General features: G+C 58.0%; 10 protein-coding genes across 10 annotated transcripts; 6 read left to right on the top strand and 4 right to left on the bottom strand.

Annotated features, from left to right (window-relative positions):
• Positions 1 to 174: 174 nt before the first annotated feature.
• MKK02DRAFT_42483 (putative phospholipid metabolism-related protein) lies at positions 175 to 2,007 on the bottom strand (the record flags this gene model as incomplete). Its single annotated transcript, XM_053092010.1, has 4 exons — positions 175 to 279; positions 336 to 1,370; positions 1,418 to 1,737; positions 1,785 to 2,007. The coding sequence occupies 4 exons, from the start codon at positions 2,005 to 2,007 to the stop codon at positions 175 to 177; spliced, it is 1,683 nt and encodes a 560-aa protein (XP_052947873.1).
• Positions 2,008 to 2,420: 413 nt separating this feature from the next.
• Positions 2,421 to 2,844, top strand: MKK02DRAFT_14696 (uncharacterized protein; the record flags this gene model as incomplete). Its single annotated transcript, XM_053085547.1, has 2 exons — positions 2,421 to 2,546; positions 2,599 to 2,844. Coding segments are annotated over 2 exons (372 nt in total), but the record flags the coding sequence as incomplete, so codon positions are not given.
• A 3,538-nt stretch (positions 2,845 to 6,382) lies between these two features.
• Positions 6,383 to 6,826, top strand: MKK02DRAFT_22732 (uncharacterized protein; the record flags this gene model as incomplete). The annotated part of the gene is made up of 1 exon (XM_053086619.1): positions 6,383 to 6,826. A coding segment is annotated over one exon (444 nt), but the record flags the coding sequence as incomplete, so codon positions are not given.
• A 1,657-nt stretch (positions 6,827 to 8,483) lies between these two features.
• Positions 8,484 to 9,014, top strand: MKK02DRAFT_42480 (uncharacterized protein; the record flags this gene model as incomplete). Its single annotated transcript, XM_053092009.1, has 1 exon — positions 8,484 to 9,014. One exon carries the CDS (start codon positions 8,484 to 8,486, stop codon positions 9,012 to 9,014), a length of 531 nt encoding a protein of 176 aa, XP_052947870.1.
• Positions 9,015 to 9,397: 383 nt separating this feature from the next.
• Positions 9,398 to 9,836, bottom strand: MKK02DRAFT_42479 (uncharacterized protein; the record flags this gene model as incomplete). Its single annotated transcript, XM_053092008.1, has 2 exons — positions 9,398 to 9,550; positions 9,606 to 9,836. The coding sequence occupies 2 exons, from the start codon at positions 9,834 to 9,836 to the stop codon at positions 9,398 to 9,400; spliced, it is 384 nt and encodes a 127-aa protein (XP_052947869.1).
• Positions 9,837 to 10,800: 964 nt separating this feature from the next.
• MKK02DRAFT_42478 (uncharacterized protein) lies at positions 10,801 to 11,794 on the top strand (the record flags this gene model as incomplete). Its single annotated transcript, XM_053092007.1, has 4 exons — positions 10,801 to 10,921; positions 10,974 to 11,047; positions 11,092 to 11,440; positions 11,487 to 11,794. The coding sequence occupies 4 exons, from the start codon at positions 10,801 to 10,803 to the stop codon at positions 11,792 to 11,794; spliced, it is 852 nt and encodes a 283-aa protein (XP_052947868.1).
• Positions 11,795 to 12,330: 536 nt separating this feature from the next.
• On the top strand, positions 12,331 to 14,700 carry MKK02DRAFT_42477 (uncharacterized protein; the record flags this gene model as incomplete). The annotated part of the gene is made up of 3 exons (XM_053092006.1): positions 12,331 to 13,008; positions 13,055 to 13,576; positions 13,627 to 14,700. The coding sequence occupies 3 exons, from the start codon at positions 12,331 to 12,333 to the stop codon at positions 14,698 to 14,700; spliced, it is 2,274 nt and encodes a 757-aa protein (XP_052947867.1).
• A 584-nt stretch (positions 14,701 to 15,284) lies between these two features.
• Positions 15,285 to 17,096, top strand: MKK02DRAFT_31591 (uncharacterized protein; the record flags this gene model as incomplete). The annotated part of the gene is made up of 7 exons (XM_053088338.1): positions 15,285 to 15,945; positions 15,984 to 16,019; positions 16,052 to 16,320; positions 16,382 to 16,438; positions 16,490 to 16,585; positions 16,634 to 16,894; positions 16,944 to 17,096. The coding sequence occupies 7 exons, from the start codon at positions 15,285 to 15,287 to the stop codon at positions 17,094 to 17,096; spliced, it is 1,533 nt and encodes a 510-aa protein (XP_052947866.1).
• Positions 17,097 to 18,802: 1,706 nt separating this feature from the next.
• Positions 18,803 to 21,592, bottom strand: MKK02DRAFT_22990 (kinase-like domain-containing protein; the record flags this gene model as incomplete). Its single annotated transcript, XM_053086656.1, has 9 exons — positions 18,803 to 19,759; positions 19,805 to 19,902; positions 19,949 to 20,092; positions 20,154 to 20,388; positions 20,439 to 20,492; positions 20,541 to 20,629; positions 20,688 to 20,793; positions 20,942 to 21,226; positions 21,302 to 21,592. Coding segments are annotated over 9 exons (2,259 nt in total), but the record flags the coding sequence as incomplete, so codon positions are not given.
• Positions 21,593 to 22,029: 437 nt separating this feature from the next.
• On the bottom strand, positions 22,030 to 23,713 carry MKK02DRAFT_31589 (uncharacterized protein; the record flags this gene model as incomplete). Its single annotated transcript, XM_053088337.1, has 4 exons — positions 22,030 to 22,548; positions 22,595 to 22,897; positions 22,944 to 23,492; positions 23,711 to 23,713. 4 exons carry the CDS (start codon positions 23,711 to 23,713, stop codon positions 22,030 to 22,032), a joined length of 1,374 nt encoding a protein of 457 aa, XP_052947864.1.
• Positions 23,714 to 25,236: the final 1,523 nt, after the last annotated feature.

Genomic DNA, 25,236 nt, shown 5'->3' with positions numbered 1-25,236 from the left:
AGCTTGGATACTTGGAGGAAGGGGAAACAGTGGGATTGGCTAATCGGTGTTTATAGATGTAAAGTAGTTGTGCAATATCATATTGTAGAAAGCAAGTCCATGCATATGTGGACATGTCTTCACCTGCATTGGACTGGAGAGACCGAATCATCCTCTTGCTCCTCCAAAATTTCGCTATACAAGATCCTCCCATCTCCTGATTGTCGTGGCCAACAAACTCCGCTCGTCCGCCGTGAGCGTCATTGCCATCCTGGTATATTTGCTCGTGGGTGGGAGGTTCTGCGAGCCCGTCAGCATCACTCAATTCGGACGTGAAACAGCGGGGACCAACTCACATCTCGCAGATGCAGTACCTCATCCGATGACAGGTCCGAGCGGTACATTGCCTTTGTCCGCCGCCTGAGAAGGTCCAACACCCCATGAACACACTCGAGCGCCGAGGAAGAAAGAGCTTTGGCCGGTGGATCTGCGGGAGATTCTGCATTGGCAGGTGTAGCATCTTCAGCTGACAGTCGCTCCTCAACCGCGGCGTACGCCCGCTCAATCTCCTCCGCTGCTTCCTTGGCATCGTGCAGTATATCCGTTGGCGGGTCGTCGGCCTCAGGTGGATCGGCGGCAAGGTAGACGAGGAGGAAGAGGGAGAATGAGAGCTGGCCGGAGAGAGAGAGGTTGAGCTTGGATCGACCGACAGTATCGCTCGATGGTGGTGAGATGAGACCTTGGCCGTCGTCCTCCTCGTCCCCTTCTCCAGCCCAGAGATTTTCGAGGTCGCTATCCACCGCCTGAGAGCCAGTCTCGCCAGCATATACGCCAATCACCCGTCCCCAGATCTCCAGAGACGCCGTGCCCTTCGTATCCACCTCTTCGGCTCTCCATAGCAACCCCTCCCCCGCGTACTCTCCCCCGAGGAACCCCCACTCCGCCAACAGTCCCGCATCCCCAATCTCGCCATAACTGTTCCACACCTCCTCTCCGCACTTCACCTCCCTCTCCGCCCTCAGCTCGACCGTATCGTCCTCCTCTGACCGCATACCCGCCATCTTGAACTTTTGCGGCTTGGACAGGCTCGTCCCGTTTAGCCGGTATGGTAGACCCTCGTGGTCGAGGATATCGTGTATGCACCGCCCCATCGATCCGCACTGATGGCACACAAAGTCATCGGACGCGAGCGAGGTATGTGGGTCGGACGAGTGGTTCAGGATGTCCGCGAAGGGGACGAGGGCGGTGGGGCGGTAGAGGTCGATAGTGAACGCTCGGGTGAGGATGAGGGTGTAGGTGTGGATGAAGGCGAGGAGAGGAGATGGGGACGGGTGAGTGGAAGTAGAAGGGAGATGGGCAGACGTGGCGGTATAGAACTTGACTAGGTCATCCTGAGAGGTCAGCGGCGTCTGTAAGGGAGAGGAGGAAGAGGACGTACATACCCCAAACCCTCCGCTGCCTTGCTCTGCATCCTTCGCTCCACCTCGCTCCCTTTAAGCCATCTCAGACCTTTCGGTCCATCCTCCCCAGCCAGCTCCGTCAAATGCCAGAATATCGGTAAGAGACACTCAGTCGTGTCCCGCGGCAAGCTCTGCACGTACCCGTAGAATGGCGAGAGCTGGCCGAGGCGGCATTCGTGCAGTAGACAAAGGGCGAGATGGAAGATTGAGATGTTGGTTATGGGTCCATCAGAGAGAGTCAGGGGAGGAAGGGAGGATGTGCGAGTGGAGAGGAGGGAGGGCTTGGGGATACTGAACACTGGCGTTCAGCTTGACCCTCGGGATCGAGGTTGAAGAAGCACTCACGCAGGTCGAATGCCTCCATATTATCTTTGGAGGTCAGCCGCCAGCCTGGTCCGTCCTCCATCTCGGTAATCTGCAGGCTGGGGTGGATGTACGCCCCGTTCTGGTCGAGCCAGTCCAGAAGCAGCTGGCGAGATGGCGGAGTAGTATCTGCGAACAGACCGTGAGCCCTGCCGGGGCTGCGGGTCGAGGCACCTTGATCCTCGAGACCGATGGTTGCAGACATGATGCAGGGAGGTCTCTTCTGCGGGTCAGGATGACCGCTCGAGCTGCGCGGATGGCCATTCGGTGATGCAGATGGTGACGAGTATAAGGTCCAAATCGATATCGCGTTGAAATTTCACCTATAGCTTGTTAGCCATATGCATGATCATGGTCATCATCGTTACGTCACGCCGTCTCCGCCGTTACAGCGACACCTTGATGATGAGCACCGAGCTCGATGTCCACCTTCTGCCCTTGCCCTTCCCACTTGATCTTCCCGTCACCTTCATAGGCATGCCCAAAGCATCACCTGTGAAGGCTTCTCGACTCCGTGCCTCGACCTCATCGACCGTGTCAAGGCCAATCACGCACCGTGTTCCCGATCAAACGCACGACTATTACCTAGACCCGATCCCCTACCCTGCACTCAAGACGGAGCAAGGGGTGTTCACCACGCCACCGTACTCTGGAGAGATCAAGGGCGCTTGGAGGTTCAAGGATGAGGCGGCGGCAAGGGAGAGTTCGGAGGTAATCTGGGGGATGTTCAGGTCGTACATGCGCGTCTCTCGCCTTGTTCTTGTACTGGCGGTGGGTCGAGCTGATAAGAAGAGAGAAGGACGATTTCATAGGCGCCGATACTGCTCGCAAGTTCATCCAAATGGGAAGGACCAGATCGCTTCGGTACGCTCTTCGACCGGGAGGCAAGAAGTATGAGCATGACGACGAGACGGGCGAGAAGAAGGAGATTAAGCGGACGGGAGAGGTGCATGATCAGGGCAAGCTGGACGGGGCGGGAGTATTTGCGGAGGTCCTGAAGCGGTGCTGGGAGGATGGGTGGTATCAGGATGCATTCGAGAGGTGGAAAAATGGGGTTAGGGATGGCGGGGTTAAGGCCGAGCATGGAGCAGGGGGGGCGGCTCGAAGCGGGAACAAGAAGACGGAGGATTGGGGTGCCCAGGAGAAGGAGCGCGACGCCGGCGGTGGCGTTGAAGAGCTAGTCGAGGTGAAAGAGGAGGATGAGTGAGAGGTGCACCGCGGAAGCCAGGTGTACCACGTCAGCGTGGCGCTAGCTAGTTGTATGGTCTTAAGCTTGTTCCCGCTTGGCACCTGGAGCCGAGATGTGCATGCCGCTCGTCGGTCGTCAGATGCTATCTATGTAGATCTTCGCAGTCCACGTCTGCATTGCAGGTGGACGTCGATCTTCTTTTTCTTCCTTCTTCCCCTTCCAAGGGCACGCGGATGCACACGGAGATTACCAGTTTTTACGTACTGGATGAATACCTCGCTCGACGGATGGCGCTGAGAGATTGTGAGAGGCGCTGCGAGTGCCCTCGGCAACTGATAGGTACGCTGTCGATCGATGTCTCGGATGAATTTCGGCTCCAATCCGTTGGCTAAGGCACCTTAAGAAGTACCTTAAGAGTACTTTAAGGCACCTTTCTAGAAAATTCTGCACGTTTGTTTCAGGTCGGTCTTGATTCTGGGGTCAGGGTAGTCACGCTGTTCAGCGAATGGGTATCCGAGGAGATGCGAAGGCGTGATAGTCCGTAGCGACCCCGTGAGCCTATCTATCACTGCCGGCGGGGCTGACGGATTGCCTCGGAGTAGTAGTTTCACGGCTCCGCTAGATGAAACACCCACCCGCAGCATACCCTCTAGGCCCATTCAGCTGGGACTGGGGCGCAATATCGCAGCTTCGCCCTCAGGCACCGATCCCGCCTCGCCTGCTCCACCCCGACACAAGCTCAAACAAACCGTTGGTCTTGGTTTTGCTTCTTATACGAGACCTGTCTCTGCCTTTCCCCTCTGTTCTTCCACCAGATACTGACGACTCACACCTCTGTCTCTGTTCTGCCTGCGACGACCACCACGGTTTCATGCGCTCGACACCGCGTTCAGTACTACAGGTCACTCTCCTCCCCCACCGGCTCCGAGACCGAAACCGGTTCCGCCGCCTTTTTCCCTCCCGACCCGGAAATCGGATTCACGTCGGACGTCAAGCTTCCTCACAGGCATAGTCGCCGCATCGCCAAGGGACAGGCATTGTGCGAAGGTGGCTACTGGCTGCATTGACGCAAGGTAAGTACTTGTCCATCTCTGCTGTGTTTGGTATCTGGTATGTTGTTGGCTGGCTGGCGTGACGTGACTTGAGGTGACGCGTTGCGGGGTAAAATGCGGGGGCGGCGGGGCGGCGATCGCCGCCGATGTCGATGACGGAACGGACCGGATAACCCGGTTGCCGTTTCCGGCATTGTATTGCGTAATGTCGTCCGGTTATGGTTGATCGGAGGGGGAGTGGCGTCATCTCTTCAGCTTTTACAGCCGGTTTCAGAAGTTTCTCTCTTCCTTCAGACCCATACCTTGTCCTCCTCTCCCTCTCCCTCTCCCTCTCTGCCAATCTAATCCTCTTTCGATGCTAGCCCGCTTTTCCCTTGCCGATCTTTTTTAAATTTTGATGGCGAAGAGCAGAGATTGCTGGATCCGCTCAGGGGAGGAAGAGTGGTAGGCGTCAGATGGAGACAGCGGGCGCCGCGCCCATGGCCAAACAGGGTGGGGCGTATCAGGGTGCGTAGATCGGCTGGGCGAGGGAGTCTCTCGGAGCTCAGAAGGCGAGATGAGGTCGTTTCGGAGCGGCGATGAGCTATTACCGCAAGCAGGCGTTTTTAGGCGTTGGGCGTTGTCGTGCAGTCCAGTCTTCCCGTCTCTATTGACTTCACCTTGATCATTGCTTCAGCATGTGCCCGCCTCCCTAGTGACCATCGCTGACTCAAGTTCCTTCTCTCGAACCGCTCGCCTTCTCCCGCTACGCACATCTCATCTATACGCCTTTCCCCGCCGCGCCTTATCGATATCGCCCGTCCCATTCACTCTCCGCCTTTTGTCTTGGATGTGTCTCGGATCTGTTTGATCGCCCTCCTTATCTGGATCATCTTGCGTCATGTTTCGGCCAACAGGTGAGTATCCATCAGTTCCCATTCCTCTATCACTTCCACCAAAGCTGCATCCCGCTGACCACCCCTAGACGTTTACATTCCCGCTTCGGCGCCCGTCACCCCGACGCGGCTGTACCAGCCGCCCGGTCCCATCCGCAGTGGAGGCAGTAATCACGCATCCACCTCCTACCTCCCCTATCCCTCTCAGGCACCTAGCCCCATCATCCCTCAATCCCAATACGCCTCTCCTCGATTACCCCGGCCATACTACTCGGCCATACCATCCAGGATGGATCCCGCATACCCCTCCCACGGCGCCTCGCCGCAGACCGACTATGCCACCCCCACCACTCCTCAACTCAACCAATCCTACAGCCAACCCGGATCAGTAGGGTCAAACGCGCCACAGCGCACCTACATGTCGCCAGCGGCCCCTGCTCCGGCACAAGCTCCTCCTTCCTATGATCTCCCCGCCGCTCCTCCACCGCCGCCACTCGAGACTACCCCCGCCCCCACCCCCGCTCCTGCGTTCTCGTCAGACCAGATCAGCGTGCACGAGACGACCGTCATGCAGGGATCGCCCGGCGGAGAATTCACCGTCAAGTGCGAACTCTGCTTCCCACCATCTCCCGCGGAATCGCCATCTCAGTCAGCAGATGGAGCGCCAGCCAGGGATCGAGCGGTCCGTATCGTATTCGGCCAACATCCCCTGCCGACCACCGTCACCCAGATCCAGGACCCATTGACGAGCGGGCAGATGGTGCATCTCAAGGTGCAGGTACCGGGATGGTCTTTGGTGGCGACGGCGGCGAGCGGGAACAGGGTGCCGGTCTCGATACAGGTATTGCTGGGTGGAGTCGAGATTGTGGGGTCGGTTGCGTTGGGCGATTACTCGTATTTGTCGTTCTCGTCGGGATCTAGAGGTGAGTTGAGTAATGGTCCGGCAGGAATGAGCTGATCAGCAGTTCCCAACTATGGCGGGTACACCTCGGCACCTTCAGTGAATCCTCTCAAACGGTCTGGCGATCCCCTCGAATCTCACCGCTCCGCTCCTCCAGGCCCAAATGGCTACATCCATCGGCGCATGATGTCAACGGGCTTCAAGTACGACTCGACGTCTCCTGATGTCGCCGGGCATGTGCCGCTACCATCGTACGGCACGCCATCTATGCAGTGTGAGTACTGATCAGCTTAGCATCGTCAGCTGACATGTCAGCCGAGTACGGGTCACCTCATCACGCAGCGTGGGTTCCAACAGGACCTGGCCCGTCCATGTACGTCGCTCCCGAAAATCCCCCTCTCCAACGGTCATCGCAAGTACCCTCGGCTCCCGTCTCGCCCTATCCCACACCCACTCACCTACCGGGCGGCAAGGCATCTCTGGAGCTCGTCGGCGATCTAAACAACATGGCCAAGGGATGGTGAGTAGCTTTTGCAAGCGAAAGGTCTCCGCTGATTTCCAGGACAACCGACGAGTGGAACAACCGACGCCGCCTCGTCCAATTCTGGCGCAAGCAGGATGGAACGCAGATCACTGCGGCCTTCCAGGGTATCCCACAGGACAAGTACTCGGCGCACACGCAGAGCATCATCATCTCCTGCATCTTCCGCGAGGACAACAACCTCTGCTACGTCACCTCGGTCGACGCGATCTACCTCCTCGAAGCGCTCGTCGGAAATCGATTCACCGTCGAGGAGAAGAACCGGATCAGGCGGAACCTCGAGGGATTCAGGCCGTTGACGGTCAGCAAGAGCAAGCCGGGGAGCGAGGACTTCTTCAAGCTCATCATGGGGTTCCCGAATCCCAAGCCGAGAAACATCGAGAAGGACGTCAAGGTGTTTCCGTGGGATATCTTGGGGCAGGCATTGAAGAAGATTATCGGGAAATACGTGAGTACTTCAGTTTAAAGGCTGGGTGCTTGAGCTGATGATCAGTCTGCCACCTATCCCGGAGCCATCTCGCCCGCACTTTCCACCCACATGCTCCCTTACGTCGGCGGCTACCCCATCCACCCTACTCACGCTCCTCATCCCGGTCATCCTATTCACCCCGCCCCACTCCAGCCGAGCGAGCATATGCCCCCTCCCCACATGCACTCGTATGAGAGCACCTCTACCGAATCTATCCCCGCCCTTACCACCAATGCCTCGACCGACTCGGCCTTCTCTGCCGCCTCGGGCATGTACGACTCCCACCCCGACTCCTCCTCCCACCTCTCACAAGCCCACCACTCTCACTACCCGGCACACCACCTCTCCCACTCCCACGTTGAGACGCCCCCTCATTACCGCTCCAATTCGGAAAAAGCGATGCACCACCAGCACCAGCGCCCCCACCACGGCGACTACGTCAATATATCCCCGACTCACATGTCATCCTATTCCGGTACTACGGCGTACTATCCCGGCATGGGCTCTCCGGGCGGTGGACCAGGCGGCTATGGTATGCCCCACGGCGGCGCGACGTACATGCACCACCCGGCCCCCGGACACGGCGAGCCATCGCATCACCTCCCTCACGTCCACCAGTCCATCGAACGCCAGCCAAGCTCGAATGACCTCCGAGTCATGTACCCAAACCTCCAGCAATAGGCGGGCGTAGTGGAAGCGTCTCAGTCTTGGGCCTTTGGGGTTTCCCTTCTCGCGCGGACGGTCGACCCCGCTCTTCCTTTGGTTCTCCGGTTGTATCAATTTTCGGCCCCTACGTTGTCAGCAGTTGTATCTCCTCCCCCTTCCTTCATACCTTCATATAGTTTCGACCATCGCATAGCATTAACGGCCCACACTCACATGTTTGTCATATAGTAGATAGAAACCGTAGCTCGCCCCGCAGGGAGGCCGTATTGTAGCTGTAGCTGTATATAGTCATGACATTCAAGCATACCATGTTGCGTCTCTGCGTCAGTCTGGCAGCTTGTCCTTCTTCTTTCCGCCGAACTGGCATGAGTCGGAGGGGGATCGACATGCCCGGCGAGGCTAGGTGCTGAGTACTGAGTGATCATCTTCATTTGCGTGGCCGTGGGTCCATCAGAGAGTGGCGGTGTGGAAGATCATAAAGAGAGTCTGCGGATTGCGGGCAACATGTACATGCCCATGGCTTCACAAGCTTCTCGACTGGTCGACCGTGCGCTAAATGCTGGTATGGGCAGGGGAAATTTAGCTTAATTCCCCTTAAAGCTTCCCGTTCATGCCGCTCGGACATCCCGCCGATCACACCAGAGCTGTTTCATTGCCGTACCCTGATGTCCGAACGAAGGGTTGGGCAAGCGAGCTTCGGAGGTCTTCGGGACAGAGGCGGCTCCGTTTCGGCTGTCATACCGCAGCTCTTGTCCGATGCGAGGGATGGGCGATAGATATCGGAGCAGTCACCCAGGTACACGAGGAATGTAACGCTGATCCAGACTGACAAGGAATGCTCAAGGAGGGGTGACATCATTGTCACGGTGACCCTCCGCGCCGCGGAGGTGGTCGCCGCGGGTGGCAAATGGAGGAGGAAGGAAACGCCCATAAAAACACCCCCTCAAGTCCTCTTTCGCCAGATCGCCCCACCAGCACACCTACCACCATGCCATCCACAATCGTCATCCCCCGCGACCTCATCTCCGCCGCAACCATCCTCGCTCCCTTCCTCTCCTCCGCTACTGCCGGCTCCATCCTTACCCTCTCCTACTTCTCAATCCCCATCATCCGCTCCGTCTCGGTGGACCACTCCCCCGCTCGGGCGCTAGACCACGTCAAAGCCCTCTTCTCCTCCGGATCGCACATCTACCCCACACTCTCGGTAGTCTGTACCGGCCTGTATGGCCTCCTCGCCTACTCGTCCCCGGCTGGTACTTCCGCCCGGAGCGGGTACAGCGTGGCTGCTGCGGGGACACTGGGTATCGCGCCTTTTACGGTGATGGTGATGCTGCCGCTGGCGAACCATGCGCTGTTGGACCTTTACGACAAGAGGGAGAAGAGAGGGGCGGGGGCGGTAGAGAAGGATAAAGAGGAGCTGGATGGACTGTTGAGGCGCTTCGAAGGGCTGAATGCTGTCAGAGCAGGGATCATGGGGATGGGCGCGGTGGGTGGGCTGTGTACGGCTCTGATACTGTAGATGAGGAGCGAGGCATGCACGGTCAGTAGTAGGGGGCCAGGGGTTGAGTGATAGAGTATGTAGATATACCATACCGCTCGGTAGTGCAGCAAAAATTCACGACACGTAACTGCGAATAGCGAATCCAGGCTCACGGCGCTAACAGCACGCAGATCATCTGCCCTTTGCAGGCAATGGCAATGTCGATGTGACGGCCATAGTACTGCGATACCGCAGAAGCAGGGCTGCTCAGACACGTTTCCATACTGGCAAGAATCCGGCTGTTCGTTCGCTTCTGAGGCCTACCAAAAATTTCCACCTCCCGGCATGGCTACACCTCGCATACCCTAATTACATGTCAAGAATACTCCGTCCATCGATTTTCCGTAGCTGGCGACCTATGTCTAATCGAACACCTCCCAGCAGTCTACCTTCCACGAGCGGAACTCGAAAGTGTCCAGCTCAAGCGCATAGGTCGCCCCCACCACCGGTCGGAAGAACAGTTTCGCATTTTCTTTGTCATAACCGGTGGTAGCGTCATTCGCCTGGATCTCGCACTGAGAGTCTATTAGCACGCGGTATGGAGCGAAAGGCTAAAGAAGAGCCACTTACACGGAGTCTCTTAGGCGGTGCATTGGGAGGGTATATGTTGGCGAAGACGGCGAGCCCGGGGAACCCCTCGTTGACAGGCTGCCAGATCCAGCCGGGACCTACCACCAAGTGCCCGTCCCAGGGGTCCTCGAAAGTGGTGCCCGTTTCGGCGTGGAATTCGAGCCGGTAGGTGTCGGCTCGGACAGTGACAGCCACAAGGGCGGCAAGAGCGGTCCAGAACGAGGTGCGCATGTCGCAGCGGCACTGTGGATCAGGGTGCGAGGGTGTGAAGTGTGGACTTGAGAGGATATGGAGGGTGAATGTCCAAGGTTGGACACTAGGAGGGTGGGGATGAGTAGGGTGAGTGGATTCGAGGGGCAAGCGGAGGTGGATGTGTGAGATGATTCGATAACAGGCGCAGAAAAGAGCAGGCTTATATAGCTGTTATCCGGGCGGCCATGGACCGGTCGAAACAGCGGCAGACAAAGGAAATCGCAAAGGAAGAAGACAGTCATCCAATCCACAGGACGTCAGCCTATCACCCGCCTGAAGAGATCTCGTGCCTGCTGGCTGTTAACGGCCATACCCCTAAAGAAAGGTCAGGTGGTCAGCCCCTGCTAGATCTTAGTTTCAGAGGTACATCAGCACCCAGCCATGTCGCGTTCGCCAGGGGAGACGACACGGGGTGCGTGATGATGATGGCGAGTGTATCAAAGGAAGCACGGGGGGATGGCCAATTATAGTATGGTCAGCTCGATTGTCGGTGTCTCGAGGGCAGACCCCTGCGAATAGAGGAGTGCCGTTGCAATCGATCGTTTAAGGGGTGATTGTAAGTCGATTATGGTGAGCATTGAAGGAAGACAAGGCCCTGGCAGCTCCTTGCGGCGGTTCGAGATCTAGAAGACTAGCCGCCACGTGGCGAAACGGGGTGAAACGCGTCCGTTGGCCCTGAAGGGGAAACTTGAGCCTAAATCTGAAACGCACGCGGGGAAAGCGGGGAGAACGCGTCGCGAATCACGACTCATCGACTGGTTCACCATCGGATGAGGTAGGTCATCTCGGTGGTCAAAGTCGCGTCAAGGGCAGCACAGGCAAAGGCTGAACAGCAAGAAGAATTGGGAAGCAATTGGGGCTGGCTCTCACATCTGCATCTCATCTCCGTTCCGCACTGACCTTCTCACCCGCACGTCACGACACACTCAGCAGCATCCGCAACATGCCCTCTTACTCTGCCATCCTCCTATCGGTCCTCGTACCCGCTCTCACTATGGCTGCCCCCCATCAGCCACAGGAGCGAGCGGGAGGCGCCATCGGGGACGTCTTTGCTGGTGCTCCCAGTAAGTGAAGTCATCCTCGCCTTGCACGTGGCTCAATAGCTGACTCATGCAGTCAGCAACATCGTTGTCAAGGCAGACAATGTCGCTCAGTGCCAGACCGCATATATCAGCTGGACGGGAGCCAATGTATGTGATCAATCACTCCCCATGTACCATGCTAATCAACTCAGGACCCAGTCTCCCTCTTCATCGCCCTCGGTGGACTTTACGTCGGCGAGACCCCCGTAACGACCCTCTCCGAGATCAGCGGCGGAAGCACCACCTGGCTCGTCAATCAGCCTGCCGGCAAGACGCTCGAGTTCCGCGTCACCGACGCCAAGGGCAGCGTCGCGTACATCCAGAACATCAAGGTCGGGGCGGGGGACAGCTGGTGTTTAGGCGGTACAGCGGCAGGCTCAAGTAGCGCGGGGGGCAGTGCGAGCCCAAGCTCGAGCGCGTGGGTCAGCCCATTCCCAGCGGCGTGGAGCGAGAGTCCCAGCCCTAGTGCGGTGTGGTCCGAGGCAGAGCAGAACACAGCTGGTGAGCACCTTGGCATGCGTTGTAGAGGCATCGCTGATCAGCTCAGCTGCGACTACCGATTCACCTGCTCCTCGTGTCGCGGCAGCAACCAGCTCAACTACCCCCTCCTTCTCTTCCACCACTGCGAGAACCACCTCAACATCACGCTCCTCCATCTCAACATCCGCCTCGACCTTCACCTCCATGACTGTCCCCACATCGAGCACATCTACCACGCCCAGCGCGACTCTCGCCGGCGCAGGTGCCGCAGCGTCCGCCAGCCGGACTGGCGGCGCCTCGAGGGTCAATCTGGCTGGTTCAGGCGCCGCAGCGGTGCTCGCCGCCGGGGCGATGATTCTGGGCCTGGCGATTTGAGGGGGAGGATTCGTCTTGGGTTTGGATCTATGCAGAGGTGTCTACGCAGGGCAGTACTCGCTAAGACGTCGATACGCTGGCGCCTTCCACGCGGCCCCGCTCCGCTTCGGGTCGTGGTCAACTGGCCTTCCCGAAAACACCAGCGCTTGTCGTCCTTTCAACCGCTTCACCCTTTTCAACACCTATCATATCGCTCCTTTCTGGTACCTCTGACATGACTGATGTGTCTGATCCTTTGTCTGACTCCCTCTTTCGCCTCTTTTGACTGCTCAGGGGTGGGGCCTCTCGCAAGGAGGTACTTAGTGGGCCGGCCCTCTGCGTACTCTTTGTACTTTACCTGCTGTGGCCCACATCACCGCTCCTCACTATTGACTATAGCCCTCGAGGTTGATAGACTTGAAAAAGAAAACTCTTTACGAGCTGAGTCACGGTATGTCCTTCCTCTGTCTCCAATCCGAGTCTGTTCCGATAATTAGCTAGAACGTTCGACGCTGATCTGATAGACTTCCATTTACTCCCGCTGCGCCCTACCCGACATGTCTCTCCACCGCGTCATCGCCCCTCCTCCGCTCGCTCTCGCAGTCCACCCCGCTCCTTCTCCCAAGACCCGAGAGGAGGTCAAGAAGGAGGACGAGAAGCGACGAGCCGACCGAGAAGCTAAGGCCAAAGTCGAGGCTGACGCCAAGGCGGCCCTCGAGGCTGAGAAGAAGGGTGGCGATGCAGGGGGGAAAGACAAAGCAGGGGACAAGGCTGACAAGGCTGCTCCTCCTGCTTCTCACGACAAGCCCTCGGAGCCCATCACCGCCACCAAGACCGACCCCGTCGAAGCAGCCAAGCCTGAGAAACCTCTCGTTCCACTCCGCTTGCTTCCTCCTGTCCCTCATCGTCCTCTCCGATCCCGTCTCGACCTGAATCCCATCCGCCCTTACCCACCCATCAACACCGACCCTCGTGGTGCATACACCAAGTACGCCAAGGCGATCTCGTCCGAGCTGATCCATATCGACCTGACGCGGGACGGGTGGCTCAATGAGCAGTGGCGCGAGAGGAACGAGAGGGAGGCGCTCGCGCGACTGACAGGGGAGGCTGAGAACCAGCGGCTGCGCGAGGTGGCCAAGGCGAAGCAAGCGAATGTGGTGCGGAAGGTGCCGGGGACTGCGGAGGGGTTGATCTTGGAGTTGTGGAACGACTTGGTCGAGGCCGAATCGCAAGAGGTGAGTTTGCTTTGACTTGGCAGCGGGTTCAATGCTGATATGCTAGATGTCGGTCGAGTCCTTCTGGGCGAAATACGACTGGAGCGATCCAAAAGCCGAGAGACACCTTCAGCTCATGCCGGCCGAGGAGAAGGCCAAGGCCAAGGCAGCTCAGATCAGCCGGCTCGAGAAGGAGGCGAAGGTCGAGGAGGAGGCGAGGCTTGCTGCGAGGGCTATCAGGGAGAAGGAGAAGGAAGAAGAGAAGCGCAAAAAGGATGCTGCCGAGGCCGAGCAGGCGGGAGACAAAGAAGGGGCGGACAAGGGTGAGGAGAAGGAGAAGGACAACCAGGCGAAGGTCAAGGTTGACGCCGAGAAGAAGTCAGAGGAGGTCAAGGTACCGGCCGCGCCAGTGACGGTGGCTGTAAAGGATGAGAAGAAGGGGTTGAAGAAGGAGAAACAGACCGACGAGAAGAAGGAGGAGGTACCTGTGGAGCCGACGTACCAGTACCCGCTCGAGACAGAGTGGACTCGGGAGGGAGTAGAGGAGGTCCTCGCCACCATCGGCGTCCAGTGCGCTTTCAATACTGAGGTGAGCAGTTTTGACTTCTCCTCTTCATCATGATTGCAGCTGATAATCAGAAACCTCTGCCCCGTCACTGGTCTACACCCGATCGCGGCTACCTACTCCTCTCGCACGGTCACTTCCTTCTCCGCATCGAAGCCGACATTGAGTTCAAGCCGGACGGCACCACCGACAAGTTCGAAGCTCTCGTCACCAGCGCCAACGATCGGGTGTTTGGGAAGATGGTGCTCGCACAGGCGGCGGCGGAGCGTAAGAAGAAGGAGAAGGAGTATAGGGATCGGAAAGAGAGGGAGCATCGGGAGCGTAAAGACAAGGAGCGCAAAGAAAAGGGTGACAAGGAGGGGAATGACGCAGCCGAGGAAGCAAAGCAGGCCAAGGACGGGGACGAGAAGATCAGGGGGAAGGACGGAGGCAAGCCTGACAGAGCTCACGATACCGCCGCACATCCCCACCGCGCACACAAGGACAAGGATGCGGCCGTCCCCGGTACCCATGGCGCTCAGATCGTTCATCATACAGGCGACAAGGCGGACGTCGCCATCGTGGCTGTACCGGTCAAGGAGAAGGTGGGGCTCGGTCTGGACGAGAAGCACGAGGAGGAGGCGGAGCTAGTCGGCCCGAAAGTCGAGGATCTCGTCGCCGCGCAGAAGAAGAAGGATGCGGATGCGCAAGCCGACAAGGAGAAGCACGACAAAAAGGCCGACGACGACAAGGCCAAGAAAGCAGCCGCTGCTGCAGCCGAAGCCAAGCGTGCCCAGCGACACAAGGAGGCCGCATTCGACCCCGTCCGCGACGCCGACCTGATCGTCAAGATGCTCGGTCCCGAAGCTGCCAACATCCCACTCGCGGACCTCAAGGCTGCTTTTGCCGCGATGGAAGAGGCGGCGGTCGAGCAAAAGGCGCGGGCTCACATGGAGAAGAAGGAAGGGCCAATGATCTGGGTGTGGCATGAGAAGTGCGAGCGGTGGAGGTGGCGCAACTTTGCGGCGGGGTGCGCAGTGATTGAGCCGGGAGGATGGGAGGAGCGGGATTGGAAGGTGTTTGCGGATGACAGAGGAATGGAGGTGCACCACAGCGAGATGGAGTGGGCGGAGGTGATCGAGGCGGACATCCATGATTGGTCGTGCTAGATCAGTGGAGGACGTTACTACTGACACGCCAGGGTGATAATTCAGCACTACCAGAGAGAAATCGCTGAGTCTGGACCCTGGCGGATAGACATTCACTTGTACTTATATATCAGCTATCATGCACGCTTGTGTATATCGTCGTCGACCATTACAGCATGCGCCATTGTCTTCTTGTTGACCTGCACAAGCGGGCGGGTCCGTTTGCCCCTCGCCAGGCTGGTCGCCCATGATCGCCCATCACGAGGAACTTACCAGAACGATCCCTGGCTCTTGTACCCCTGGTTCTAGAGCTTTCACGCAGCCTCCAGCAGGTCCTAGACGCGCCCACCTTTGTCTTCCCTCATCCCTTTTTACCTTTACTCCTCCTCTCGAGTGAGACCGGCGCCGCAACTATAAGACCGAGCCCATCGCAAGTTGGTCTTAGCGCTTACTCATTTCTTTCCATATCATTTACGCTGTCCAAGAACTGGAAAGACAGAATCTCCTCGCATATAGGTCAGTAAACTTCTACTTTGAAGCCCATACATCAGCCTACTCACCCGGGTACAGAACTCATCCGGTTGGGTGTACGACGATCCCCTATCATGGCCGTTACTTGCTATCCATATTCCCCACCTCGCGCCGTGTCCGTGAGCCCTGCACCACCCGCTCAGACCAGGGCGGAGAAGAAGGCCGAGTACGATCGGTGGCAAGCGGAGACCAGAGCTTTCGTTCTTCGAAGGGCGGAACGACATGCCAAGCGGACAGCAAAAGCTGCAGACGCCTCTAATCTGAGCGAGGATGTCGCGGACGGCGAGAAGGGAACGAACAAGTCCGATGCAACCGTCAAGACTGGCAAAGAGCACAAGAAGGCGTTGAAGCCCGAGAAAGGCTCGAAGGTGGCGAGCACGCCCCGCATCCCTGGCACAACCGGCAGTGGGGATCACAAATGTCGCGCTGATGTCGGAGGCAAGAGCACGGCGATCAGTACCACCGATGAAGCAGCTGCATTGAAACGCGAGGCCCTTGCACCCAGTCAACCTGACGGGAAGGCAACTGCCAGACCTGCGAATCCCCCTCCTGAGCTCCGTCTCCTTCCACCTGCCCCACCCAGATATCATCGCTTGAGAATTGAGCTGGAGCCTGCCCGGGCTTCACCAGCATCCGGTACCTTCCCGGCGGAGAAGGAGCATGAAGCTGAGCTCGCGCAGCCAGTGCGCGAAGAGGTGGCCATGATAACGAGCACAATACGCAGCTGCAAGATTCGTGAGCTACCTGAGTCACCGTGCGACCTGATCTTGGAGCTGTGGAACGATTTGGTAGAGGCCGAGAACAACGAGGTGAGCATCTGGAAATCCAACTGTACGTCAAGGCAACAGGCTCATTAGAAAGATGTTGGCCGACGCATTCTGGGCGATGTACGACTGGTCAGCTCCTGGCGCGGACGCACACCTCCAAGTGATGCCCTTGAACGCGAAGATGCAAATACGGGCTCACTTGGATGCCAAAGCGGATGAAGCGTGGCGGGCTATGCACGAAGCCAGGGCTGAGGCCGAAGCGGCTGCTGAGGGGACGGTCGACGCGAGCGGAGCGGTGACAGAGCATGGGAGAAAGCGCGAGGATATCGCGGCAGCTGCAAGCGTGAGTGACTCGTACGGGAGTGAAAGCGCTCGTAAGGTGGGGTCAGATCGCTGATCATCAGGACCTTGTCGAAAATCATCTGACGAACGATGAGTCTGCTGGACGAGCAAATGAGCATGTCAGTACAAAACGCACTAAACGACCGATGTGCAATCTACTTATATTTCAGCCCTCTTATGACTACCCCATCGATGTGAAGTGGACGCGAGAGGGGGTCGAGGAGATCCTGGCCGCTGTTGGCTTACAATGCAGCCCTCTACTACAGGTGGGCACCCTCGTCAGAATCGTGATGACTTGTGACTGATTGACATAGAGAGACCCCAACGACGCCAACCGGTTGCAGAACCAGGAGCCACGCTATCTGATCTCCTGTCATGGACACTTCCTCATCAGGCACGAGTCGGTCCTGGAGTACAAGCCAAAGTGGATGATAGGGTGGGACGACCTGTTATTGACAAGTGTCAAGAACCGGATCTTCGGGAAGATGCTGAAACGAAGGCTTGAAGGGGGGTATCGTGGCGCTTTGGACCCCTCGGAGGCGGCTGCGTCAGTCCTGAGCGAGGCAGTTGAGGCTGTGGGCGAAGCCAGAAACTGCCAGGATCATTCAGATGAGATATCGACAGGTGAACCCGAGGAACCTGCCGGTGTCATCCACGGTCCAGCCCTGCCTCAAGAACTTTACGATCCTCGCCAGAAGTCCGACGCGCACGCCTGCTTCCGTGTTAGGGGCGTCGAAAGGCCATGCTTCTCTGCTAAGGTCTTTAAGAATGTCTTGAACTCATCGAGAGCGACGGCTGCGAGGTTCAGAGACCTGGGAATCAACAGGATGTACGAGTCAGCCGTATGGGTGTGGACGGTCAGATGTGAGGACTGGCGGTGGGAAGTGTTCGCGGCGGGATGCGCAGGGACTCTTGAGCCGGGAGGATGGGAAGAGCGAGACCTGGCCATGCTGCCGGACACCTGTGTGGGAGATGGCGGCTTGTGGCTTGATGCTGGTGTGCCAAGCCCGACTAGGGAATAGTGCAGGGCGCTTTGTTGTTCATTAGTTTTGTCAGTCGATCTTATGAGCTTTGTAGAGTACGCCCTGTGCAGACCTTGTGAGTGTATGGTCAGCGCAGCCGGTCAGCCCCGGCACCACTATCTGCCTACCCTGCGAGCACTACATCGTATACTTCCATCAAATCCGACGATCAGCATCATCTGCACCTCGACCCCAGAAACGCCCATCTCCAGCCTATTTGGTCTGGTTCCACCTCGCAATAAGTGACCCCACAGACTGCTGCTTTTCCGGCGACCCCTCCCCATTCCCCTTCCCGGCGCTTGACCCCATCTTGCCCTGCCCTTGTCCCTGCGCCTGCGTCGGCGTGACATTTTGCGTCTCCCTGAGCGGCGTCGTCGTCCGAGGCTGATTCGCCGAGGCTGATACGGCGGGAGAAGCTCTGGAGATGGGGAATGACCGACCCGAGGAGGATTTGGAGTACCCAGCGATGGCGGGCATGTCCCCATGTCGACTAGGTTTGGGTGCGAGGATAGGTTTGTCGGAGATGGAGGGGCTGGATTTGGGTTTTGTGGGCTCGGATGAAAGATTCGTCGGTTTGGTAGTTGACGGGATGGATGATACCGGCGAGACCCCTCCCTGTTTCTCCTGCTCTGGCGAGGTGGATAGCCTGGCGATCCCGCCGTTGGCGGAGGGTTTGCGCAAAGTCTGCGGTTTTGAGGCGACGGATGGTTTCCTCCCCAGCCCGTTCGGCACCTTCTCCTCCCCCTTGATCGCACCATCCCTCGCACCCGCTGGCTCGACCCGAGGCTTCCGCTCTGGCGACACCGACGCCTTAGCGGACGACGGTGACTGCAGCGACTCGTATTTCGTCACCATGTCCGTAATGCTTCCTTTTCTGATATGGCTTGGTCGACCCGCGCCGGCCGAAGCAGAGTTTGGTAGTCCGGCGGAAGAGGGGGAGACCAGTGGCTTGAAGCCAGACGAGGAGGGAGAAGGGATAAACATGGATTGCGGACGGACGCGGTCGGTCGATAATCGCCGCAAGACGGGTTTGGGTGCAGTGATACCCGGACCAGCGCGCGATGGACCGGAGGACGAGGACGGGGGTAGACCAGAAGAGTTGGTACGTCCCAACGACCCATTGAAGGCCATACTCGAGGAAGAAGGGAAGCCAGCCTGACGTCCGCTCGGGATGGAGGTGGAAGGACCCATTCCCGTTCCCGAGGCGGATTCCGGTCGGACATCCTCTTCGTCACTCGAGTCCGCATCGTCCGCCCCGGAGCTCAGCAACGAGCGGGACTCGTCCGGCCCAGGAGCGGCAGCCCCTCCATTTGGCTCTGAGACCGTAGGGACAGCCATCGAGTTCTGACGGGAAGTAGCAGTCATACTCGAGTATGCGTCTCCCGTCATAAGGTCCACCGGACTCTCCGCCTTCCTCCCCGCCGATCCCTGCCCCGATCTCGGCCCATCAAAGTAATCCCCCTTGACTGGTCTCGAACCCGCCGGCGGTGTTTCATCAGACACCTTGAAAGCCGTCCCGGTGACCTGGGTCGAGCGAGGCTGAGGTCCGCCTTCTGCCCGAACAGCTAGTGGCTGATGCTTGGGCGCCATATCCCCAGTGAGGTGACCCATCATCGACGCTCGGGGCTGAAGGGGCGGTTTCGAGATAGGAGGAGACGTGATGGGAGATATGAGGTTCGATGCGGACTTGGCTGGTTGAGGGGTTGCCCCGTCCGCCGAGTCGAGCATGTCGATCGAGGGGAACCGAGTCTCGAAGCTGAGATCGCCGGCGGCAGCCTCTGTCGTGACCGTGGGGTTTGAGCGGGACGATGACAAGGTGCTCTCGGGGCTGGCGACGCGGTGACTTGGTTTGCGGACCGGCTGCGAGGCCGGCTTGGGTGCAGTGAAAGAGTCCGAGAAGCCCGAGTCGGCCGTCCCGGACCGAGCAGGTGCACCACCGCCGAATCGCTGAGATATCCCCGCAACGCCCTTTGGCTGAGACGCAGCAAAGGAATCGCCAAACCCGCTTGATCCGGTGGATGCCTCCTTGCCTGGCGCAGCCATAGCGGGCATCCCAAAGGCATCGATACTGGGCTGTTTCTCCGTTTTCGCCTTTTGCACCTCCTGCTCCCCTGTGACTCGCATCTTCGGCTTCGAAGCTTTGGGCTCGGCCGATACGACCGGCGGCTGGGACATAGGCTGTAGACTGGGAGTCGAGGTAGAAGACATGGGCGGGGTAAAGGAAGACATGGGCCGATTGCTCGGTTCACGTGTGGGGCGACCGCGCCGCTGGGGCTGGACCGTACTGGTGATGTCTGGCTGGGCGGGTGCGGAAGATGGAGTGGGAGAGGGGGACGTGAAGTCGAGGAGGTTGGTGGAGGTGCTCTTTGGCTTCGAGGGCTGACTTGATGATGGTGGGAAGGACCGGGAGGGCAAAGGCTAGTACATCAGCTCTGATACTGGGTATGAAGATGCTTGACCTACGTAGTCAATCTCTGGCCGAGTCCCGCTCATCTCATGCGCGACATTCAGGATCTCAAATACGCTGGGACGTCTCGCTGGGTGATCCACCAACATCGAAGCTGAGAGCGTCAGCTGCGGGCCTTACAGAAGTATCGAAGAGCTCACCTATCAGATGCTGTATCTTTGGCGAGTAGACGGGGTACTGCGGGAACGAGTATTTCGCATTGACGATAGCGAGTGTTCCGTGCTCCTCGAACGGTGTGGTATAGTAACACAGCTTGTACAGGAGTACGCCTAATGCCCAGACATCTAAGGTATCAGCTTGAATCCTCTCCGCACAGACAGGGCTTCAGTGCGAGAGCCAGCTCACCACTTGGCAGCCCTACAGCCCAGCCCAACATCGGCTCCACCATCTCCGGACTCCTATACTGCAGGGTCGTATGCTTGTTCAGATTCAGCGCGAGCGCTTCTGCTTCCACTTTATTTTGCGGGGGATGGGATGAGGGGAAGGTCGTAGAGCCGAAATCGCACAGCTTGAATATGAGGGGTGTGGGTCGTTGTGGGGAGGCGGACTGCCCAGTCGGTGCAGATAATACGTTCTCTATCTACAGGAATCAGCTTTGTCCGATCCATGGACGGGTGTGCCGTCACTTACCTTCAAGTCTCGATGTAGTAATGGCTGCTTGAGATGGTGCATTGCAGCTACAGCCTAGATCATGAGCTGAAGCCTTTCAACCAGATGCAAATGGTAGCTCACCTCGCAAACGTCCGTAAAGATGTTCAAGATCTCAATCTCCTTCAGCCTGTCCCGCAATCGCTTGTTGAGCAAGTCGATGATACCTCCGCCTGAGGAGAGTCAGTATACAGCCCTCTCGGAGAATATAGGCTGTCGAAGAGGACTTACCAGAGCAGAACTCCATCAAGATGAATACCTCATACCCTCCGTTTGGTAGTCTTGAGTGCGCCGAGGCAAGATATTGCGTCAAGTGTGGATTGGGCGGGAGAGCTTTCTGAGGGGTATCAGCTCAGTCAATGCAACTCATCAATCTCTCATAACATCAGAGCCTCCTATAGCCCACCCTTCTTCAGCTTCCATCTGAATCCACAGCTCACACCCCGCGCGCTTGATGTCCACCGAACACAGCTCCTTATACTCACCATAACTTCTATCTCCTGTCTTACATCCACCCACACCTTCTCATCCTCAAACGCAATCCTCTTCAGACAATGCTGGGAATACCCCTTCTCTCCCCATCTGCCTTTACTCGCCGTGCCCCCACCACCACCGCCGACCGAAGGGGGATACACCGGCCTGTCCGAGGTCGTGAGGTAGACATGCGCATAACCCCCTTCGGAGAGATACCTCTCTATCCGAACTTGGGCATCACCGACCTTGATGATCGTGCCCGGCGCCAAGGTGCCCTTGTACTTCTGTTGAGGGGTCTGTTGAGGCGGGATAGGCAGGGGCGGGTTGGCACCGTAGCCCGCTCCCATCCCCATGTTCATCCCCATCCCCACCGGAGCATACCCTGGAGCTGGGGAGCTAGTATATCGAGGTCCACCGGACCGAGATGCGTACTGGGCATTCGGAGGAAGGTGATGCCGGGAAGATGAAGCGGGCATGGGGGAGAAACCGGAGGAGGAGGAGGAAGGGGGAGATAAGGCCGAGTTTGCGGATGTGTAGGGTGACCGCGCTTGCATTGCGATAGGTGCCGCGCGGTATGGGTCCTGTACCCCAGGCATCGGCGGAGAGGTGTATCGTGATGGAGCAGAGGTGGGCTGCGGGTGGTAAGGAGGTTGCTGGTACATGATGGTGATGACGGAGGGGAGGGGAGTAAGGGCGGCAGGGGGTCCGTGTGGGATGTTTCAGCCAGCCGTCTTTTCGTGGTGCGAACCTTCAATGAGGTGGGTCGTTACTGTCGTATGCGCGGGTAGCTCTGCCGCTCCGACCGGAGCAGTAATGTATTATATCGTGCAAGAGTATTGACAAGGTAGAGAGCAACGATGCAGTGCCAAGTTCTGGGCCTCGGCGGCATGACGAAATGGACCGGTCAGGGCCGGAAGTGCTGCACGTCTCTCTTTGGCTGCAGTGGGCCCAACTCAGCTCTTCCGAGGCATCGAGGTACGACTGACAAGAGCGAAGGGCAGGGAAAACGTATCTACATGAAAGACTAAGTATGCTACAGTGAAGGTGAGGTATCCAAAAAGTAAAATCTAGCTCTATATCCCAAATCCCACCTCCCCGCCTAGATCCCATCGACGATCGGCCTCGGTCCCAAGATCCGCTCATTCTCCTCCCTCTCCCTCTCCTTCTTTGTCTTCTTGTTCTTCTTGGCCGCCTTGACACTCATCCCTCCTTCCTCAAGCACCGCCTTCAACTCCCCCTTCTCCCTGAGATCCAGCACATCGTGGTAGCTCCCCAAGCTCTTCCCGAAGAGCGTGAGCAGCGGCAGCTCCTTGGTCCCCAGCAGCCGAGCGAGGAGGGGCGAGAGCATCTCGTTATCCCGACGCTGGTCGAGCTCGATAATGAGTGGCGCGGGGACGATCTTGTATTCGGCGAGCATCTTTTTGACTTCTCGGTGCCATGGATCGCGCATCTTGCCGAAGAGGATAAGAGGGTAGAGGGTGTGGATCTCGTCCTTGAGCAGATTAAGATCCTCGCGGGCGTTAGGGTGGGTAGGATCAAAGTCGAGAACCGCGCCGGGTTCAAGGGGCTTTGTGGGGTCGAGCGAGGGCAGGCTGTTGGCTGATGTGGATGTGATGAACTGATCGTCAGCTAGGGCCTCAGGTCGTATGCAAGGCCTGACTCACGCTGATGAGAGCCGCTAGCTCCTCCTCGGCCGACTCGAAAGCGATAGATGGTAGATCCGTCGGCCGAACCGTTGCGTGCGGGACAATTGGCGCATCCATCTTGGCGAAGGCAGTTGCCTGAACTCGGGTCGACGCGCCGGCAGGAGCGCGAGGACTGCCATTTGTCAATGCGACGAGGGCAAAGACAACGACGCAGAAGACGACGAGCACCAAAGGACGCGATCGACGGGGGACGCGGAGGAGGTAGGATAGGGTAGAGGTGTGGCCGGGTCCGGCTTTGGGTTTGGAGATGGGTACGATGGACTGCCTGTCAGCTATGCCCAGACAAGTATAAGGGAGCTGGACTTACTTGGAAGTTGAAGTAAGTCTGTCCCTTGGAGAGCGGGTGACCCTTCGGTGTAGTAGGAGGGGAAGCGGGACGCTCAATGTGCGGCCACATCTGCTTCTTTACGAGCGGCCGTTGAGGGCTGAGGAGGGGGTAGGTGGCCCGCCGCTCGAAGCCATCCTGCTTGACACTGGGCGTTGTCTCCTGCGCGAACGCGTTGAGCATGGCGTGCTCGGTGATGATGTGGGTAAGGGAGGGCTCGACGATGTGGATGGAGGGAGGAGTCTGGAGACCAGTGGACCCGCCAGGCGACAGGTCCTCGTCGTCCGAGAGGAGAGTGGGAAGGGAGAGGGGCGAGTCGTCGAGAGGTGATATGGGAAGATGACGCTGATGAGTGCTGGACGAACTCGAGGCGTGATGGGACATGTCGTAGAAGGCGTCCGACTTGAAGCCGTAGCCTGGGGGCGTGGCGGGTGGTGAGGGAGGTAGTTGGACAGTAAGGAGGGGCACGGTGCGCTGTGTTGAGGATGATGGAAGGGGTATGGGTTGGCTAAGAGCGGGAGTGTAGTCGATCTATAGATATTAGCCAACTGATGAGGTACGATGGAGAGACGCGTCGAGATAAGAAGAGAAGGGAGGTGAAGGATTTCCCATCAAAGGCAGTGTCTAAAATTGTAACAACCGAGTAACGATGATGACCCTCAAAGCTTGAAACGCCGAAGAGGACACGGTGTGTGTGCGAGCCCCGTTGGCCGCACAAGCGGACTTGGGATACAGTTCGATCAACTCACCATTTGGACAAATCGGTAGAAGATGGAGGGAGGGAAGAGAGTGTGTGCAGTAGAGCAAGCGAGGAAGGAGCCGAAGGGAAGGTAAGGCAGTGAGAGGCAGTGGATAGATGGGTTGAGGTGAGGTGAACTTGGGTGAAGATCTGACGAGGGGATAAGCTCGGACCCAGTGTCGATCTATATACTCATACGAGGTACTCACCTTCTGATAGATCTGATATAGCCCAGTACTCCCGCAAGCGCCTACGGGTCAAGTCTGAGCGGCAGGCGTCAGCCGAAATAAATGGGACACCTGTACACCTGTCCTTGTTTCAGGTCTTCAAGCAATCGAAGTGTCAGGTTTTCTCAAAGCCGATAGCCGCTTCCAACCTGGCGCTGGGTCGGGAACAGTGAGGCTGGCAGAGGCTGAACCAGCGGGTTAGGTATGGAAGACATCGCTGAATGTGAACTGGCCCTAGTACCCACCGATCCCTACCTAGGGCAAGGGCAAAAGTTGGCCTGAGGAGGGTCGCATCGGACTTCTCGAGAACGGATGTAAGGGGGCGTCGGTTTCACCACCTTCCCCGACCGACGTACCGCTGTCATGGTAATGCTTAACGACAGAGATGATGGTAACACCGAACGTCTAGGGATATACGAAACACGGGATAGACATGTGCATCGCTCAATCTACTGGAAGCGGGCAAAGAGATGGGCTTCTACCGCTGGCAATCTGAGACATCTCAGGGAGTCGTCACCCGCATGACGGCATATCTTCCCTCCGGCTTCATGATGTTGCCTGATTTCGCTCCCCGCCTCGAGCCGCCTCCCGCAGCGATGCTGCGTCATCGCAAGCTCGTGGCGATGATCGATGATCCGAAACCGGGTGAAACGGTGCCTGACAGCTGCTGATTCCAAGGTATATCCACCCCACATGCTGAAAGGCTGACCGAGAGAACTGCAAAGAAGGACGTAGATGGCTGATTTAGGCATGATCACAGGAACAGGCACAGAACATCGCTACGGTATGCCCAAGAGCAGACGACGGACCGCTGGAATAAGCGCCTGGAGGTGGCGTGAGCGGCACGACGCCGACAGATGCGGACATTGGAGTGCGGGGGTACCGAGGCTGAGGCGTCTTTTCCGCTGCGCCGAGAACGGGCGGCCCCGTCGGTGTGGAAGCCTCATGTTGTACGTATGGGGTACGTGTGGTGCGCTGCCTCATTTAGCTCTGCCCAGTAGCTAGCTGGGAGCAGCATTGCTAGCTGACTCAGAGCGCATGCGGTCCCTTCGTCATGCAAGTAGCCACCGCAATCCCTAAGCCCGGCCCGCTGGTACGATTTGGACGTGCGACTTTGCTGTGTGACCAGTAGCAGGTCTCCGGTCATCCTGGGAGGCATCATCAGGTCTGCAGAGGGCGTCCGGTGAGATCAACCCTCGATGCAGGTGTGAGATGCAGGGAGGCGCATAGCTAGCTCGGCCAGAAGGAAAGCCTGCAAGCAGGACCTCGAGCACTGGTATCCAGAGCCTATTCTCAAGGCCACGTGATA

This window comes from Dioszegia hungarica, assembly GCF_025882075.1.
Source record: "Dioszegia hungarica strain PDD-24b-2 chromosome Unknown MKK02contig_6, whole genome shotgun sequence".
Taxonomy (NCBI): Eukaryota; Fungi; Basidiomycota; class Tremellomycetes; order Tremellales; family Bulleribasidiaceae; genus Dioszegia; species Dioszegia hungarica.
This window is presented reverse-complemented; position numbering and strand designations above follow the sequence as displayed.